Source organism: Macrobrachium rosenbergii, chromosome 43, assembly GCF_040412425.1.
Source record: "Macrobrachium rosenbergii isolate ZJJX-2024 chromosome 43, ASM4041242v1, whole genome shotgun sequence".
Taxonomy (NCBI): domain Eukaryota; kingdom Metazoa; phylum Arthropoda; class Malacostraca; order Decapoda; family Palaemonidae; genus Macrobrachium; species Macrobrachium rosenbergii.
Genome location: NC_089783.1, coordinates 48,673,363 through 48,693,007, shown reverse-complemented (window position 1 = coordinate 48,693,007; position 19,645 = coordinate 48,673,363). Strand labels below are relative to the sequence as shown.

The window sequence follows — 19,645 nt, the reverse complement described above, 5'->3', positions numbered from 1 at the left end:
AAAGCTCAGCATTATGCCTCAGTGTTATAGCTGTTCATCTGGAAGTCTTAATATCTCCCTTATATATATCTTGTATAGTAAACTATTTGTCTTGATGGTTAACCTGCGCCATTCAGTTAGTGTTGGTGCAGTTCGTTTGGTTGGCAGTAGACCATTAATTATTCTTGCGGTTCTTTCCATAATATTTCACATTTTCTCCGGTAATTTGGTTGGCTTCAGATCAAATTACAATCTTATCCTTGTCTAGCACCAAAAATCGCTGATTTCCGCTTACTGGCGCCGATACATACCTAACAGAGGTGCCGATGAGCCCCAAAACTCGCCGAAAAAGCGGCGAAAATCACAGATTCAACAATTTTTGGTTAGTGGCAATTTTCGGTTATCATCACAACCTCAGAACAGAACCCCCATCAATAACTGGTGACTGCCTGTATGCTTGTTTATAGCAATTCTTACCAAATCTGTTTTCTTAAGATTTACCAAAAATATAAGCAAAATCAGTAAATGATGTAATTCAGCATTCGATAATCACTGCTAGCATTAACAAAGTAAACAAACAGAGCGAGTGCTGGAACACTTGGCACTACCTATCAGCCGCCCAGTAAACTAGTCTAGTGACAGTGGGAATTTTAAAGTTTTGATGGGCATTGTAAAGTTTGAGTTGTAATTTGGCCAGATTAAAAGAGGTTCCAGGCCAGTGAAAACTGGAAAATTAATGGTCTACCTGTATCGGTACTATATTGTTACCTGAGTTCATCACATGGATACTGAGGCTCCCCAGATCCCCCATTATCATCCTTTATACCAACAATCAGGCATTCAGTTTTATTGTAAAAGCATAGTTTCTTGCTTAGTTCACTTTCAGCATATATTTTTGACCTTTCTCACATTCCTTATCTGGTCCTTTAGGCAGGCTCAGTTATGTTATATTTTTCAGTTTTCATGAATAATATGACATGGCTGCTTTAGAATAGATATGTTTTTGGCTTCTTGAATATCCCCAGATTTTGACATCTTTTTGGTTTCTGAGGAAACTCTTTGATTAGCTGAGTGAAATATGTTCAAAAGGTCTTCCAAAATCTTTCTTACAAACTGGCTCCATAGTCTACATTTATCTATGCCCTTATGTGTAATTACACTTCACTGAGAGGTCTCTTAAGTATTTTGATTTTATTCTTTATTTATAAAGGTCAAAACATTTTCTATTCCTGTTTTAATAGGTAACCAGTGAAGCTCCATTAGGACCATGGTGACCCTGTCATGTGGGGATTTAAAAAAATATTGATTTTTCTCCTCTAGTAAATAACCTTTATAACTTCCTCAGTAAGTAAATTTGAGACTGTCATAAAGGCAGTTATAGTAGCCTAATCTTATGATTACAAATTTATGTACTCTGCAATCATTTTCACAATGATTATATTGAGTTACTTCATTATGAAAGCTTCATTTTTAATGTGGTATCAAACATTTAGTGTTTGTTTGTCATATTAAGATTTTCATCAATTACAGTAGTAATTATAGGTGTCTCACAGCCTTCATTGCTTCTATATATGCTTATTGTATTTGTATTGGTCTAATTTCAAACTGTTTCAGCTTCTTTACTTTCTTTGACATGCATTTGGAAATACATAGTTTGTCATTCTTTCCATCCAACAGTAATTATCTTCCATTAGGGTTATTTTCAAAATATTTGATTACAAATTTATGTAATCTTCAAGCATTTTCACAATGATTACATTATGTAATTATGAAAGCTACAGTTCTGATGTCATATCACAATATTTAGTTTTGGATTTATCATATAGTTTATCAATTACTGTACTGTAGTACTTATAAATGTCTCACAGTCTTTACTGCTTCTGTTTCTGCACGTTGTTTTTGCATTGCTCAAATGCTTTAGGCTTCTTTTTTACTTGATTGACATGCATTCAGTAGTCCCCTTATGTAATTAGTCTTTCTTATTATTGTTCATTGGAGTTATTTTTAAAAATTGTGTATAACCATGTAAAACATATGCAATGTACTTTATTCTTTTTTCATAAGCCATTATGGATCAGTAGTATATGTACAAAATAATATAGGTTTTTGAACATTTTCTTACAGCATTTTCTAATACACTGTTTGCATTTTCTATCCATTCTAAATTATGTATCACATCATGGAACTTTATTACATACTGCATTAAGATCCAGTAATTCTTTGCTTATTTTTTATCAATACATCTCAAGACATCATTTATCACTGATCATAATACTGTTGCAATAGTTAGAAAATGAGATGACTGATTATATGGTCTACAGTATTACATCCTTCACTATATTCAGTAAGTCGCTGATGTGCTATTTCTATAATTTTAAAGAAGACAATAAGATTATCATATGTTTGATACTGTTATATATATAATTTTAGACTATCTCCTTCCCTTTCTAAGGTTAGTGCTACATATGTTACTTCCTTAATATCAGAGTACCTAAAAGGCTTTTCTTGCCTCTTGTTCATTTCTTTTGGTATCATGCATTTAGCACTATCATGAGAAGTTTGTGTTATTATGAGGAATGCCCTTGGAATGGGTCAGCATTGTTGTGGCTGTTAATACTCTTTTATCTGTTTACAAAAACTCTTGTACATAATTTTCATAACTTATGTCTGTAGAAGGTTCTGGGAAAAACACGTACCATATCATGGCATATAAAACCCATAGGCATATAAGACCACCCCAATTTCAGAAGGGAATATTATGGAAAAAGAAATGTTCCTGCGAGATACAAACATTGGATTAAATATTTGGAGTATCCTTCAGCATGAGTTGGAATGGCTATTGAATCTTGGTAACAAGACAGTTAAATGGTGGAGTTGGAGGGGGTTTGGCAAAAGGGCCTCTGACCCCACACTCTTCTCACACTTGCCACCATTGAGAGAGGACACTTCTGCTGTCTCTACCTTGTGTGGTCATTGAATTCTGGGCGAGTAGCTAACTACCATTATTCCTTTTACCTTTTCCTTACCCTGTGCTTTCTTTGAATGCTTTTTGACTCTTATCTGTCCTCTGGTTCTATTTTTCTCAGTTTTGGAGAGGAAACATGACCAACACCAGTGTGGGGATTGTAGGTGACCATGTGGTAGTTTCATGTCTACCATATTGATAGACCCATATACGTATGTACCATTTGTAGCAGAAGGGAATGCACACATTTTCTTCTGTGTGATGAATGTGCCTCTTGGATACAGTCTCAGTGGGAAAAGTATAGTAAGAGGAGGAAACCCAGGAAGGTTTTACTGGTTTCATCAGAGGGTATCACTGCTGGTAATGCTGCCAAACCCTTCTGGCTCCTTTTTGCCTCCGGCTACCATCCTCCATCTTATCCCTGGCTCACCCCCTCCTAGGAGGGATGTCATCCACGAACTAACAATCCACAGATCCGTTCACCCCTAATCTTAGCATGAGGAAGCTAAAGAATTAACTTCTTTTGACTACCTTTGAAAATTCCACATAGTCCCATCACTTACTACCCTCCTGGAATTGCTTACAGGAAGAAGGATTGACCCCAAGCACTTATGTGTCTGCTAATACTTAAAACTGTCTCAGTGCCCTCATTTGGTACGGGAGATTCTCCAGTGGCTGTGGTAATGCCTATAGCTGAGCAAGTTGATGCTGTAATTTCTCCACCTCTAGCCTCAACCACCCTTTCAGTGTACAAGATGAATAAGTTGGACAAGTCAGCAAAAAGGAAGCATTCATGTCTTCCACCTTGTCATCGTCTTTTAGTTTGTTATCATTTTCCACCTCATCTGCGGACTCTGAGTGTAGGCGAAGAGGAAATCCTGGCATACTTTTCACAAATGCTCTTCTTTGTGGCAGGAAAGCAGAAGTGTCGTTTGACCCCCAAGTGAACATTGTACTTCTGGGAGGGTTAGCGCTTTGGCGCATGCCCACTTGGAGATTAGGAATGACTGCCCCCATGCCCTCCCACCATGCTCTCGGGTTCACACTGGGGGCCCATCATGATAGATCTGTTTGCAGCCAGACTGGACAGAAAATCCATTTTCTGTTCTCCAGTCCCAGACCAGTGGGCAATGATGGAGGATGAGAGATGTCCCCCTAGCCAACCCTCCTGTGTCCACCATACATTCACACCAGGCCGTTCAGTCTCTCCACTTTTAGTGTCTCTTGTGACAAGGCTTTTCTTGCAGGACAGGGAGAGAGATGTCTGGGTATATCCATCATTCCCCACAAATATATTCCAAGAAAAGTGAGGTTTCTTCATCTACTTTTGCTGAGACAGCATCTCTGTTTCTGCAGTAAAAAGGTTATTGCTCAGTCTTATCTCAGTTTTCAAACAGAATTGGTTGGATCTCTCCGCGATGGTAGAGTTATCCATGTTTACGAGACCTTTACCACCTCTCTGGTGTGCTAAGAAGTCAGTTAGACAAGGCAGCAGGAAGGAAAAAGCACTGTCATTCTTCCTTTTCATCTTCCTCATTGCTATATCATCGGCTATGTTATTGTCATTTTTCTCCTCATCCTCTCATTGTTCCTCAGTGTAGGAAGAAGAGGAGGAGGAGGGGGAGGCCCAGGTGGACTTCTTCCTATCTCTTGTCCTTTTGGCAACAGCGTCAGAGTAGAGGTGCCAGTTTGCTTCTAGGTGAACATCATACCTCAGGCAAGGCTATTGCTGCAGCAATACCCACTTGCACATGAGGACTAATCCCTCACCTTCCCACCATGAGCTCTCAGGATCTCGTGGGGATGATGATGCACAACCCCATCATTTTACCCCTCTCTTGTTCCTCAACCTGGGGTTAGAGTTCGATTTGGGGTAGCCCCTGCTCTGTGGAGCTCTGTTGAGCCACTTTGGGGTGGCCTGCACAGCCTGCCTACTCTCTGCACAGTCTTCATAACTATGCACAGGTGAGTAGCAGGTCAGGATCTCCCCATCTTTCACCTGTGGGCAGAACCTTGCACCATCATCTTGTCTGTGAACTCTTGCTAACCAGTGCAGTTGCAACTCAGGATCCTTTTCTTTAGGGATTAGATCCCCAATTTCTTCCACCTCTTGCAGATATGCTTTTTCGTGCTAGTGTGAGAAAACAGAAGTGATGCAACTCACATGCTTCTCCTCAGTCTCCATACTAAGTTTAGGTCTGAACTTGGTTGAGACCAATGTTGTGTTAGTTCTTGTCTACTTTCTACATAAAGAGGCTCAACTGTTGCTGGACAAAAGTAGGAGAGTTTGAGGGAGTGGAAGTCTTATGAAGTACCCTCAGCCCTCATCTTAGGGAGACGGGGTAGCTCCTGCCTTTGAAGATCCTTAAAGATCTGAGGGACCTGCTCCTCTGGAACTCCTTCGGATAAGGTTATTTCAACAATCTCAGCTTTAGAGTAGATTTTAGGTTCTGTTACAGATGCAAGACATTGGTCAGATTGGCTGTGAACTCGCTTATCTCATGATGTTTTGGCAGAAGTGAACTCCCAGACCTGCAGATCTTGGAGTTCCTTTGCTGCTAGAAGATCGAGCAAACCCCTCCTACCTTTTATATGTCAGTTGTTGTTCTAGACACAAGATGCAAGACTTGCCCCTCTAGTTGGATTCATGAGTCTGCCAACTGACAAACAACCTCGCTTCAATGCTGTTGAATCCAGTGCCCATGAAGTCTGCAGCAGTTGTTACAGAGCAAGCAGTGTCTGTGTTTTCTTTTGACTTTCTTACCAGATGTCTTACAAGAGCAGCCTCTCACTGTGGAATAGTTGAGTGCTAGGTTTGCCTCTCTGTTTTCCCACAAAAAAGGAAGGTGTGGTGTTGAGTTTCATCAGGTGATCTCTTGAGATTCCTTCATGTCTGTTGTGCAGCAGCAGCCCCAGCTTCAGAAGCCAGGACAGGACCAGCAGTCTTCTCCCACTGCTAGAGGGCAGGGAAGCTTCCCAACCCTGTCATCCCCCTTCTCCAGTTAGTCCAATAGGCATGGAAGAAAGAAGGGAGGTGGTTGCTGCGAGTGGTGATCCCCCTCTGATGCCACTAGTTGGGGATTGCCTGTCGCACCATTGAGCGATATGGCAGCCACAAGGAACAAAGTTTTAGGTTGTGAGTCCTTTGGAATAGATGCAGCCTTCTGTTCAAGAGCCTTTACTGCTAATAACTTTAGAACATTTTCAGGTTCTAAAGTCAAGAATGTAACAAATCTGGGGAGGGCAACCACAGCTGCTTGCCAGCCTACAGTCGGCCCTGGTTAGCCTTCTGGAGGCACATCCATTGATAAAGCTATCTTGGTCACAGTTGGTTTGTGGTGCTTTGGAGAACAAGTTGGTTTGTGGACTTAGTAGTTCTCTTACCTCCTGTGGATCTTGCAAATGCCTTCCCCAACTGCTTCCAGGGGACTCAGTTCACTCCTCCCAAATTAGAATTGTCAGTCTGTTGTCTGACTGATGACTACTGACACCTTGAAAGACTTTGACAAGAAAACATAGCTTTCAGTTCTTCAGAGTCAAATGTGTGTGTGGGGCTATGTCTGCTCTTAGAGCAGTATCATGGTCAGACCTTTGGTTGAATACGTTGACAGATTCCTTAGTGACAAGACTTCCAATTCCAGATGAGAAAGCGGTTAAAGTCATCATTAGTGTTTGGAGGAAGAGCTCTCACTTTTCTTGCTTAGCAGTGCTCAAGCCTGTGGATTATCATCATTCTTTGTAGGAGAGACAAAGTTCTCTCTTTTTTTCTAGGCAAGCATTTAATTACTGGATGCTTCCCCTTAGAAATGGTTCAGTGATTGCTTTCTTGCTCCTGTCTCCCAAGACTTTCATGTAGAGACAGTGCTCAGGAAGAGTGGACTCTAAGGACTTGATCCACCATCCCCTCTCAAACAACCCAATTCCATAACTTTCTTACCATCAGCATTCTGAGAAAGGCTTCACCTTCACAGAACAGGTAAAGGTAATTTTGGAAAAGTATACTGTAGAGGTAGTTAACTTTCGAGGAGGAGACTATGGTGGCACTAGTGGATAGGTAAGTAAGACGGACACTGAGAGGAAACCCAGTCAGATGATCTTGTAGTTGAAGTGTGCTTTTATCTTGCTGTCTTACATTGTATGAACTTGGACAAGTCACCATTCCTTTGTTAATGCTACGCAATTTGCCCACTTTCTTCACTGAGGCTGAGGCTAGAAGAAAAACAGTCTTCAATGTTTTTACTGTACTAAATTCTACTTCTGAGGTTAAAACACAAGCATATTTTTCAGAATATTCTTAATTTTACTGTTCAAATATATTTAGCATATTGTAGTTCTTTAGTATTCTGTACAAAACAGAAAGTCTTTATTCCCCCTTGGTTAAAGTTTACAGATTTTAAAAATTGTTTATTATATTAAGGATAATTAAAATTTGTACAAGAGATGAATGCTGTTATGTAGAACCAGTTCTTTGAATGCTTACTAGTGAACTTCAGAGGCTAATAAACCTTCCATAAAGAGTAACTTCTATGATCATGATGATACTTTTTCATATCCTGATAAATGGAAGGATTGGGGCAGCAATCTGGCATATATTGGTCATAATTTCAAAATTTATTCTTTACATTATAGTTGCTCTTTTTGGAAAATACAATGTGTATTTTCTTTCGACATTAAACAAAAACTGATCTTTACCCTTTCTCTTCAGGATGGTGGAGAAACTCCTCAAGACGCAGATAATACATTAAACCCTCCTGAGAATTCTACACTATTAGTGCCATCCACTCATAATCCTGAATTGCATGACCCTCCAGCAGAGACAGAAGCACCTGACCAGGAAGCCACACCCTTGAAATCAGAACAGGAAGAACAAGATCCCATGGCATCAGAACAGGAAGAACAAGATCCTGACACCCTAGAGGGACCTCTTGAGGACAGTCCTGAGAATGATGAGGCTGATAAATACCAAGATGAAGATTTAGTGTAAACTGTAATTTAAATTAAAATGTCTCTACAGTGTAAAACTTCTCATTACTTATTATGCACTGCAAGCTGCCAATAATGATGGAGTGGTGTCAGCCAAGATTGGGTTGTCAGCTGGAGATAATTTTTCATTTGCTAAGTTAGTATGTTACTAATTAGCCATTGCATGTATTCTCTGAAATAATAAGAATCATATATCATGCTTTTTTTTATTTTTACCCCTTGTTCTGTGACATTTAATATTTTAATCCCTTTGCTAATCACTTTATACAAGTGATTTTTTTATTGTCTTGTATGTTCCATATGCCAGTGGTTTTTTCTACAATTTGTTGTGCTTTGCTTAGTGCTGCAGTATTGTGTGTAATCATTGTTTGTTCCAATGGGGATACAAAACTACCTTTTTATTTGGAGTATGCGCATGTATAAAATGACAAATTTTTAATTTTGTATTTTTCATAGCTAACAAACCTGCGGTCTTAACGCAAGGATAAATTCTTCTAGTGCTGGCTGGAAACCAGTAAAAACGTCTAAAATTGTAGTACAAGGAATTGATGGCAACAGTGTTCAGCCAATGGGATGAGAGAGGCAGCCTCAGCTGACCTCTCACCCATGGTGCCGTGATGCATCCAGTTTCTTCCAGCCCAAGTAACCAGAATGAGGGGTGGCCAGTCTACACTAAGGCTGCTGGTTTGTTAGCTATGAAAAATGAAAATTAATTAAAAATTTGTCATTTGTTCATATGCAGAACAAACCTGGGTCTTAACATAAGGGTAGACTCACTTTTGGTGGGAGGAAAGAAAGTCATGAACCAACTAGAGGCTCAGCACACCTGGTCTCACTTCCTGGCTAATAGACGGCAAAGGAAGGAGACGTAAGCCCTGATCTGTTAGATAAATAGTTTATCAAACGGTCACACTACTGGGCTAATGCCCAATGTGGAGAGAGGCTATATAAGAGAAAGTTAAAGAACTATATCTGTCAAGACAACAGACCTACATTACCCATCAATTTGTTTATCATCATTCCTCTCTCCTCTTCTCAGAGAGGGGCAGGACTAGCTCCCGAGAGGAATTATTTGTGTATGAATAAAATATATCCAAAACCTCAGAGGAAATGTCCTGGGGCTCGTAACTATCCTTGCTCTCGTTTTCTTGCCTCGTTTGAAACTGATCCTCATTTGACTTGCAACAGATGTACAGCTAATGCACATAACATTACTAATCCTTGTTTTGAGTGTCGTTCTTGGCTTCCCAAGCTGTAGAAGAACTTTGCCAAGACGAGGCAGCATAAGAGGAAGTCGGAGGTGCCATCTTGGGAGGGGTTTTCTCCTCCTTCAATGATGACTTCTCAGGTTCCTCCTTGTTCTGCTTCTTCCTTGTCCAAACTATCTCCAATTGCTTCTTCTCCTTTAGATTTTACCCCTTCCCATTCTTCCATGGCTTCACCCTTGGAAGTTTCAGGAGAGGGGTCAGGAGATGTTCTCTTTTACTGGCCTCACTTTCTCTGTACGTGCATGCTAAAAGAAGACGGCAGTATTGAAGATCCTTTCAAAGTGATGTCAACTTGAAGTCTGATAGAAACAGATTAATGAACGAAAACTGGTTTCACATGTTTATTTAATACTGTACTGCAAAAGATAAACGAAAGTTAAGCTACAAATGTCTCAGGTACATCAAAAGGAAGAAACCTAAAAATTAATTTCCAAATAAAAAGTTCAGAGGAATTTGATCAGTTGTTCTTTTCTTGTATCACTACCCAAGTAACTGGTTTATTTTTTCATATCCTGCATTAACCAAGAATTTGAATGTGACATCCTCTTTAAGGCCACCTAATTTATCACTTGCGAGCAAATCATCTGCTGGAACTAACAGCTCCTGCACCTCACTACCTGTGTTTCAAATACAAAAGAAGAATAAACTTATTAAATAAATCAAAGTAGTCTAGTTTAGGTTATGCTATAATAAGAACCTCACTCTTTGGCATGAACTTCAAACTGTTTATCATTGACTTTCTAATTGTACTTTTACCATACAATGAATGGAAGTCTTAACATGACCTGTCCATACTACTGTTACGCGCTGGTGGTGGCCAATTTTATTTTTTTTATTTTCTTTTGCCAACAAAAGTAGTTAAAAGAGTATGTAAACAAAGCAAAAAGTGAAAACACTGGGAGATGTATTCATATGTCCATGATTTTAATTTATTTTCTTTCATAGTGTAAGATGTGTTCCATTCATAATTATGGTAACTGAAGAAATGCAATGCTACCATTACATTGCTGATGTCTACCATAAAAAGTATAATCACACTGATCCCATGCATGAATAAAAGAAGAGACTTGAGAATAGGATTAATGCCCCTACCTCATTAAAATTAAATGGTTCATGAATTAAACAAGACTCATTACAGGCAGAGTATGTATGAACAACAATAAAAGGATTTAAAAATACTAAACAAATATAACACTAGCATCTAATCTTAACAGACCTTAATTTAAGCGTTGCTGTTGAGCCCAGCAAAATAAAAAATGGACTTTATACTTTTGTGTTTTTGGTTTTGCAAGTATGTGTGGTTATTTTTCCTCGGTGTTAATAGTTCTAACTACCGTGTTTAATATATTCACATGTAATGTACCTGCTGTACACCGTTAGATTTATACGCTTAAAAAATAACTTATTAAAAATGAGTGTCACTCTATGTTCATCAGGCAATCACATGCTCAGAAATTCTGAGGTGTTTGGTCAAATAAGTGTGTGATTGCATGTACAGTATGTATTATACCTGTTATTCAAGAATGGGCAATTACAATATACATTTAATGTATAAAAACAGTTCCTTACATGAAGCTTTTCAAAATAATTTTGTTTCATTGTGTGAGAATATGCTCTGAAATTCCACGATTTGTAGCTAAAAAAAGTACAATTGCATATATGTGTACTACGGAATAGGAAATCAATGTTAAAAAAAATGTCCAACATAAATTTTTTTAAAGTGATCTGAGCTATACTTTTTTCATTGTGCGAGCAAACATACGAAATTCAAAGATTTGGGGTTCAAAAAAGTGCAACTACTCCAGCTTACCACTTCCACACCCCATCAATTTCAAATATCTAGTATGTTTTGAGTCACCACAATCTCACTGGGGCCTCATTACCTGCCTATATGTATGGATATACATTTTTAGTTAAAGTGATTGTGCCATACTTTTTTTTGTTTTTTTTTTCATGCAAATCCATTACTTTTAACTAAGGTGTACAATTCTTGATTCCACAGTTCTTTTCAACAGATTTCAGACAACACAAGAAGTGAAGCAGTTACCACTTGGGACCTAATAAAACTATTAGTGCATACACTAACATACCAGGATCTGTAGATTATCTTTTTCCTCTACTGGAGAATGGAATGCCTGGGATTTGCAGAGGTGCATGAATATTAAAAGTAATGGGGTTATACTGAAAAACTTTTGTTTTTTAAAAATAACTTTAACTCTTAGCCTCAGGATCCTCCTATTATTATTATTAGTTAGGCTAAAACATGTTAAAAGCCTAATTAGAAAAAGATGTTCTCAAGCTTTTGAAATATTCTTTTAAAACACCAATCACCTTACCTTGGGTAAAAGCCAGTTCTATAGTTTTAAACAGCAGTGTCTCACTAATGGATTCCAAGGGGTTATCTGTATCCATGTGCTCCCATGAATTTCGTAAAACTGCCCTTATCCAAATGAGTTTCTTAAGATCACCAACATCATCTTCAGGTATAAATGCCAGCAAATCCAATGCTTTCTTGAAATCAAACTCATTGGCATAAGTATTTTCTTCTCCTGTGTATAGCTGTGGAATGAAAATTTAAATTTGAAAATGCAATGAATTTTACTTGGGTAACAACCTTAAGAATAGAAAAAAAAGATAAATGCATTTACTATACACAGAAATGATTTCCAGTGAAAAATAAAACATTTCATGCTCCATATGAAAACCCTTTTTTTTCTTTTATTTGTATTGTACCTGACATCTGGAGACAATCATAATTAAGCAAAGGGCTCTGTTACTTCAATAGGCACAGGTATTTTTGGGTCCCCTCAGGAAGGTAATGCAAATGAGACTATAGTCATAAATAAAGAACATTGAAAATTACTTACAGGCTCTGGAATATAAAGGTAACTTGATTAGTTTTCACGTGTAGCTGTAAGCCATATATTTTTAAGGGTAATGTTGTAAGATGACTTTGGAATGTTGAAATTTTTAGGATAATAGTTTATGGTATATTTGGTGTAGGATGATAGATTAAGGTATACTTGGTGTTTGAACTATTAAAATAGGCAGTTATAAGCATTTTTAGAGGGGAGGTGTCAAGTATTCGCAGATTTTAGCAATTCATGGGTGGTTGTGGTCCCAATCCTCTGCGAATACTGGGGGGGTGACAGTACTCATTATCAGGTGGATGGAGACTCGAAACATTTACTCCCCTGGAGTTTTTCATTTAATGTTTTAATTAATTTGCTCTACAGCAATCTGCTTATGTTGGAACCATGGATAAGTATTACCTCATGAAGTCAACAATGTCTGATTCAGTGCTATTTGCTGTATGACAGGACTAGCGGACTAGAGACTACATGTTTGTAGTGCTTTCCCATACAAAATCTCTCAAAGGATAGCAGTCTGTTTTTAAGATGTTTAATTGATGCTCATGAAATGAAACTTTTCCATTTCTTGGCCCTCGCAAAGGGAACTTGTCAGCAAGGATTGGAAAACTGTTCAACATTTCTTTGTCCATCCAGGATTAGCACAAAGAAGCTGTATTTGTGTATATTCCACGGGTACCTGGAAACTGATTTGTGATACTGTGGAGTCTGTATGAAATAAAACACCTATGATGACTTCGCCAGTTTCATTAGTGACTGAGAATTCAGGTCAACTGAAAGTCAGGTCCACAACAAACTACATGCGCTTGAGCTTGGATGTCAGCACACTGGATACCTAAATCTATCCGATGGAGAGAAGTTTCAAAGATGTTTTCTTTTGATGTAGGAGTTTAGTGCTCCCTGCGACGTTATGACAAACCACATACTACTTGGCCTCTTTGGGAACCCCACTTCCTTGCTGCCAGTCCAAGATGGTCCTATACAATTACAGCTCATGGCATGATTAACATCAATTATCGTATGGAGCTATCTCCTTTGATGGCAGGATATTCAGATCCTGAGGATAAATGCAGCACTTGAACTACTGCTCCAGATGTTCTTCTGTTCATACATGTGCCTTCTAGAAGGCGAAGAGTTCACCTTCTTGCCATACAAGCAACAAAAGGGAACTTGTTACCTAACTTCATAAAGTTAGAAGCAAACTTTCAAGGACTGATAGCCTTCAATCAGTACATAAATAACATGATTGTCAAAGTCATGTCCAACAAGACCACTGAAGTATCTGAACATCAGGGGGGTTGAATTAAAATGTCTGAGTTGATTGACAGTGGACTTCTATTAAAGTATTCATCTTATAAAGTAATCCAGTCACAGAGAGAGTGACCATAAGGAACTAGATTCTCTCTTTCAAGGCACTGTGACATCTGCGGAACACTTCAGTGGCATACCTGTGCCTGATCAACTTTTCCAACAAGCAGCCAAGCTATTTCTTAGCCCTGTTAGCTCATACAACCTAAAGTAACCCTTTTTCTTTTTATCGTAAGCTGAAAGTTCATTTTATTATAATATCACCATTACTGGAAGAAATATTTAATTATTGTACCATAAATGATCATTCTCTTTTCTGACAAAGAGTAATGATACATGATTAACTTCAAAATTCTTATTTTCTAACTTTGAAAATAATGGAACACCATATTAGCATGAAATTTCTAAATTCAAGATAATCAGTAAAGCAAACAGATCAAAAATATTTTAAAATGGTACCCTAAGCTGCTAAACAGAAACAACAAGGCCTTAAAACTTACATGTATCAATTCAGACGGTGAGAGTACTCTCATAGTTTCTGGATCTAAGGAGTGTGCAGTAAGCACGGGTTCAGGAAGCTGTTCCTGATAGATTATAAGCTCTTCTTCAAGGGCTAGGGTGTCATCTTCTACCACACTTACATCATTCGTACCAGGACCACTAGCTGCTAGGTTGCACAGCTTGCTCAGGCTTAACAAAGTCTGTTCAATAATTAAAGAATTAGTATAAATCTGGTTGTAGAAATACTGTACAGTATATGAAGGAAAGAAAACCTATAAGCTATACAAAGTGGAAGGGTGGTAAGATTCCAAGAATACAGAATTTTCTGAAGCTGCTAGTATACAGAAATACAGCTTATCTAACTATGATATGTAAGGTATATAGTGATGGAAAAGACAGCAAAGAAATGGGTGAAAGAAATAATTAACATATTATATTGGCAAAAGATACAATATTGCCTAAGAAGACAAAGCTGACTAAATAGAAACAAGTCCATGATTTTATAGAATTTTCACTTAAATCATGTAAGCTCTGTAAGTTCAATTATTCAAAACCATTCATTTAAATTTCTGCAATTGCAATTTTGAAAAATGCAAGCTTCTGAGGCCTTAAGAGTTGTTGCTCTTGAGAGAGACTTTACTTTGCATCAACATCATTTACATTTACGGCAGCAGTCAGCACCATGTACTCTCAGCAATGTTATGTACCTTGCCACTTGCTGATTTCTTTTGATACCTCACTATCAAGTGAATTCTGAGCAATGAAGCTGTCAATTGTGAAGTAGGAAAATGTCCACCATGAGTAGTGGTGCCTAATCTCAAGAAGAAAAGGTGTGCAAGAGCTTAACTCTTGAAGTGAAACAAAACATAGTACTGTACAAAAGAGCAACAAAAGACAGAGCAAATAAAACTGGCAGGCACTAGGAATAGCTAAACCACTTCTCTACAATCGTTCTGAAAAAGGTGTCCTTTTTACTTGGGGTCAGAACCTGTCATGCTTAGCTGCCAGGAGGGAATTGTTGGCCATTTCACCTGGGCTGGACAAGGCCTATATTGAGTACTGAATATTTTCATTTTCTCTTGGGAGGGACAAGAATTATGGTCAGTACCTTATATAATCTTTTTCAATACTGTATATTCCTAGCCATTTTTTTACAGTATACATTTAGCTAACGCTGTAAGAATTGGTACCTTTATGTCAGTTATATAATCCCTTTTTAAATACATGTAGAGTTATGTACTGTTTGATATTCTGTGTGAAACAGAAGATAGTCAGTTATATTTTGGGCACAAAATACTGTCAGCATAATAAGTCTGATAGGTTACAATCACTTGAAATGCAACCATATCTTTACCATAAATAGTTTGGTATATGTTTCCCTTTAAAATTAGTCACGATGGAACACAACTCAACCATTTAAACAGGGCCAACCTTAAACAGGTTGAAAATGGAATATTTATATCAATGGAAGGAGAATAGCAATGGCTGACCTTCCTCCTCCTGATGTCGGCACAAAGGGTGGCACCCACTGGCACCTCGGATGAGCGAACCAATCAGGAATGTCCATCTGCAGGCAGCCCCCTCCTAACAATACTCTCTCTAACATGCACCCCAGCGCACATAACCATCACTGCGCACGAGGAGACTTCGCCTGAGGAAAATCGCTTCAGGCAGCCAATGAAAAATCGACCTGATCCATGGCCCTTATGTATACCACCACAAGCGCCCTGTGTTTCAAGACTCATCCCAGCGTCCAGAAGATGACCATAGAGCTAGTCGAAACATGTCGACAGAAAGAGTACTAGAAATACCAGACAGACGTCAAAAAAGAAAAAAGAAATTGCACCAAAAATAGCATCAGGAAAATCTATGGATTTACATCCCAGGTTTCAGTAACCTGCTGTAATGGTTTAAATAAAGATTTTCTGCTGTAAGAAATACGCTGTTTTATCCATCGAAACATGAACATTGGCCAATTATTGACTAATATTGAGGTCCTCAGAGCAAAAATTATAGTAACATTGTTAGAAAGATAATTGAAATGAGAAATCATACTAAATAAGAGAAGAGCACATGGTAATTCTGAAGGTTCCAGAAGCTTCGGAATCCCTCTTACGCCATTAGGTAACCAGCCAGCACAAGAGTGATTCTAGTGACCACTGGGAACCTAGGAATCCTTACATTCATGTATCCACTTGTTGATCCCAGCAGTTCTTTTTTCTTACACAGTGGATTAAGGTGTCTGGGAACTCATCAAAGCACAAATTAGGCTATGCTCCAGAAATGGGTTTGTGATTAAACAGTATCGTGGATGATGGTAGAATGAGAGAAGAGTTATTGTCTAACATGTTAGTCAAGGCATGTAGTGAGGCATTGAACAAAGTCTTGCAAAGTGGTTATATTATTACTGTATCATTATAAGCAATTTCATAAGACCACTGGGTCACGATTATAGCTTACCAAAATTGTATCAAGGATTTGGTATAAATTAGAACATTGTTACAGATACTGGACAGGGGGGTGGCAAAGATATCTACGGACATAGATGAATGTATAAGATAAACATTAGTGCATCTGAGGGTCAATGAGACAATGCATGTAAGAAATTAACAGTTGGAAGAATAAAGGGACTGTTGCACTTATTCTATGAAAGTGATGTTTGTTTACTGAAAATGGATGCAAGATGAAAAGTGGCAGCAAGTGAAATGAACTGGAATTCATATGATTGGATTGGTTGAAATGTTGACAGATTTCATAATCTGATAAAACTGTCAAATTAGATGGAAGTTAAGACGGGGTAATAACGAAGCCAGCATACGTGAAAAGACTGATCAAAATGTATAAGGTGGTCTAGTCATTTTCAGAGTAAAATTTTAAAGGAATGCACCTAAATCACAACTTCATTGCCTCAGGTGTGACGAACAACTGACTTGCAAGCCAATGGTCACAAACATATATGAGAGAGAGAGAGAGAGAGAGAGAGAGAGAGAGAGAGAGAGAGAGTGTGTTATATTTATAGAACTATGCTAAGTGGCCACTGTGCCATCAAGTCTCCTTACAGGTAAGATTATTATGAAACCCAGCTGAATGTATTTTGGAGAAATGTAATAAAAATAATTCAATGTTATTCATAAGTTGTAAATTACCTTCTTACGGCTAAGGTAATTGTTCTCCTCACGTGCTAACTGTCTCAATGTTCCTTGTGCCGCTCCAAAGTCTTGGGTCTTTATTTGATGGAGCCAAGCTAAAGATGTATAGTCTTGGAGGAACCTCGATAAATCTCCTTGATTTCCATGGCCCAACAAGCGACCTCTTTTGCCAGTTTCTAAATACCAGCGGAAAACAAAATCTGAAAACCCCTGAAAAGAAAGACGAGGTAAGTAAAAAAAAAAAAAATCTAACTAGGCGTACTTTTCCCATGTAAAACTATGATCAACCCAATGAAAGTTAAGAATTTCAACTCAGCTGTCTGGGCTAACTATTTATAAATAACAAATAATCCTTATAAATATCTTCCTATTCTTACAATATACAACTGTCTGGCTAACTATTTATTAATAACAAATAGTCCAATTACTGTAAAACTCTAGTAAATATCTTCCTATTCTTACAATATACATTCTTCATCCCACTTTTATTCAAGAATCCCTTTGGAAAAATATAGGACAATAAATGGCTAGAAAGCACACACTCAGTATTTTGAAAAATTTAATTTTAAAGGGGAAATGAATTAACATCCCTTTACTATTGATATATGACTGAATATCCACTGATGGAACTAAATCTAAAAAAGCCCATCTCTTCCTTAACAAAGAGTATAAGCAATTGAAATGAAAACCTTCAGTTAAAAAAAAAAAAAAAAAACTAACACATACCAGCACTCATAAGCTTAATGAAAACTGCTTACCTCAGATCCAAATTGTGTCATATATTGACTAAGCCTTTCTCTATTTTCTGTCCGATCACAAACTTCAACCAACGTTCGGAAATCACAATACTTCTCCGCCAGACCAACAGCTTGATCATATTGCTCGCCTTGAACTAAAAATGCATAAACATTAATAGCTTAACAAATGGAGACACAAAAAACTCACCAAATATTAGTATTAATAAGTGTCAGACACATAGTACAGTTATGACTGCTGGGATTGGTATATAAACAGTCTTGCAGCCAACCATTGCTGGAGTGTTGAAAACTTGTGCATTAGGAAGTTACAAAAGTAGTATATAAGATTAACAAAATAATAATGAGTCATCAACTGCGTCCCTACTATACATGGAAAAAATAATAATGAGTCAAGACTAGAGTAAAAATTGCATCTGTAATGTTTAAAATTATGTACAATAAATACTCAGGATCAATATGCAAACAGCTAAAATATTTAAGACATTTACAGCAACCCCTAAAAGAAAGGATAAAATACCAATGAGCACTAAACTGCACTTACCAAGAGGCTGAATAAGGTTGTATCGATCTCTCTCATAAGATCGTAACAGGGCACTGTGTGAATCTTGGCTAACTTGTAACAAAGATCTTAACTGTGGCTGATAACCAGTTAAAATAAGGTCAGCAAAATCAACCATCTGTGAGTACAATTTAGCCCTTGTAGCACCATCCTCAGCTCGATCTAGACCAACCTGAAGGTAGCAGCAATTCAAATTTTCAACGATAAAATTGCAATAGACAAAATACAATAAATACTATTTTCAACTTCCAGTCTGAGTAATGTATTCTGACTGCATACATTTTTTCTAATGCTTACAGAAACACAGTAAATAAAGAATAACTTTTTCTTGCCTTTAAACCTGAAAGAAAAGGAAGGGTGTCAATAGTGGGCAAAAGCTAGCTTTAAAGAAAAGATTTAAATGAGGCTCATTAAAGAAATTTCCATTATCATGACAATCTCTAAAAGCATGACTCTTGCATACTGAGATGATTTTAACACCTTTGCGATGAGAAGTATTTGGATTAAACTATTACTCCTGAAGATCAAATTACTAGACAAGAAACAATATATGACAGATTCAAAATTGTAACCAAATGCACGGAATGCACAAGGGACCCCAGAGATGAACTGATAGACTGAACTAGAAAAAGAAAAAGAAAGTGGAAACAAGTCTTTGGAAATATAAAACAAACTTCACTTTTGAAAGGTAGGTTATAAAAATCAAGGAGAAATTTAAAAGAAATTTGTGACAAACTTAATTGTTTAATGAACTGCGCAACATTCACAAACACCAACTAAGTATTGTAGTGAAGCCCTGGCTGTGTACTCCCTATATCTCATTTCAAATACTTCTCATCTGAAAAAATGATACCCAAATCCAGTTTATTTGATTTCTAAGCACTTCTTTGTTCAATATCAGCACTATACAGTAGCTAAAATAACAACACTACAAAGACTAAGTGAATCATTATCTAGTCAATCTTACCTGAACAGTGGTGTTGTGTTGCTGTAATAGAAGCGTACGGATCCCTCTAGGTCCCTGGGAGGCAGTCCAAGGGATCATTTCTAAAGGTGGATCAGCTGTTGAGGGAGACACACCACTGACACTGCTACTAACTGATCTTGCAGCCAACATAAGACCTAACATAAGACTGTTTACAGCATGAATTGTCCCTGGTGCATCCCTTGGTGCTGCATCTGCTGAGAGTACCTTCAAAAGCAGATATCATGACTACAATGTTTTTAAAATCTAAGATTCAGTATTAGAAATGCTTTTAAATTACACAATAGCTCTACAATTGTATTATAGTATATGAACAGTAT

General features: G+C 37.7%; 2 protein-coding genes across 10 annotated transcripts in view; one reads left to right on the top strand and one right to left on the bottom strand.

Annotated features, from left to right (window-relative positions):
- The window catches only part of LOC136828873 (Bardet-Biedl syndrome 4 protein-like), a 47,541-nt gene extending 39,417 nt beyond the window's left edge, over positions 1-8,124 (top strand). For all 9 annotated transcript variants that reach the window (XM_067087155.1, XM_067087157.1, XM_067087152.1 and 6 more), the window contains one exon: positions 7,650-8,124. In XM_067087155.1, the coding sequence (XP_066943256.1) occupies positions 7,650-7,928 (279 nt within the window). In that variant the 3' untranslated portion in view covers positions 7,929-8,124. The remainder of the gene's footprint in view (positions 1-7,649) is intronic.
- Positions 8,125-9,522: 1,398 nt separating this feature from the next.
- Positions 9,523-19,645, bottom strand: part of Nup133 (nuclear pore complex protein Nup133) — a 33,651-nt gene continuing 23,528 nt past the window's right edge. Inside the window, exons 15-21 of the mRNA XM_067087150.1 lie at positions 19,308-19,532; positions 18,323-18,512; positions 17,782-17,915; positions 17,021-17,233; positions 13,874-14,074; positions 11,532-11,754; positions 9,523-9,812 (exon numbers count right to left, since the gene is read on the bottom strand). Coding sequence (XP_066943251.1) covers positions 9,676-9,812; positions 11,532-11,754; positions 13,874-14,074; positions 17,021-17,233; positions 17,782-17,915; positions 18,323-18,512; positions 19,308-19,532 — 1,323 coding nt within the window. The 3' untranslated portion in view covers positions 9,523-9,675. The remainder of the gene's footprint in view (positions 9,813-11,531; positions 11,755-13,873; positions 14,075-17,020; positions 17,234-17,781; positions 17,916-18,322; positions 18,513-19,307; positions 19,533-19,645) is intronic.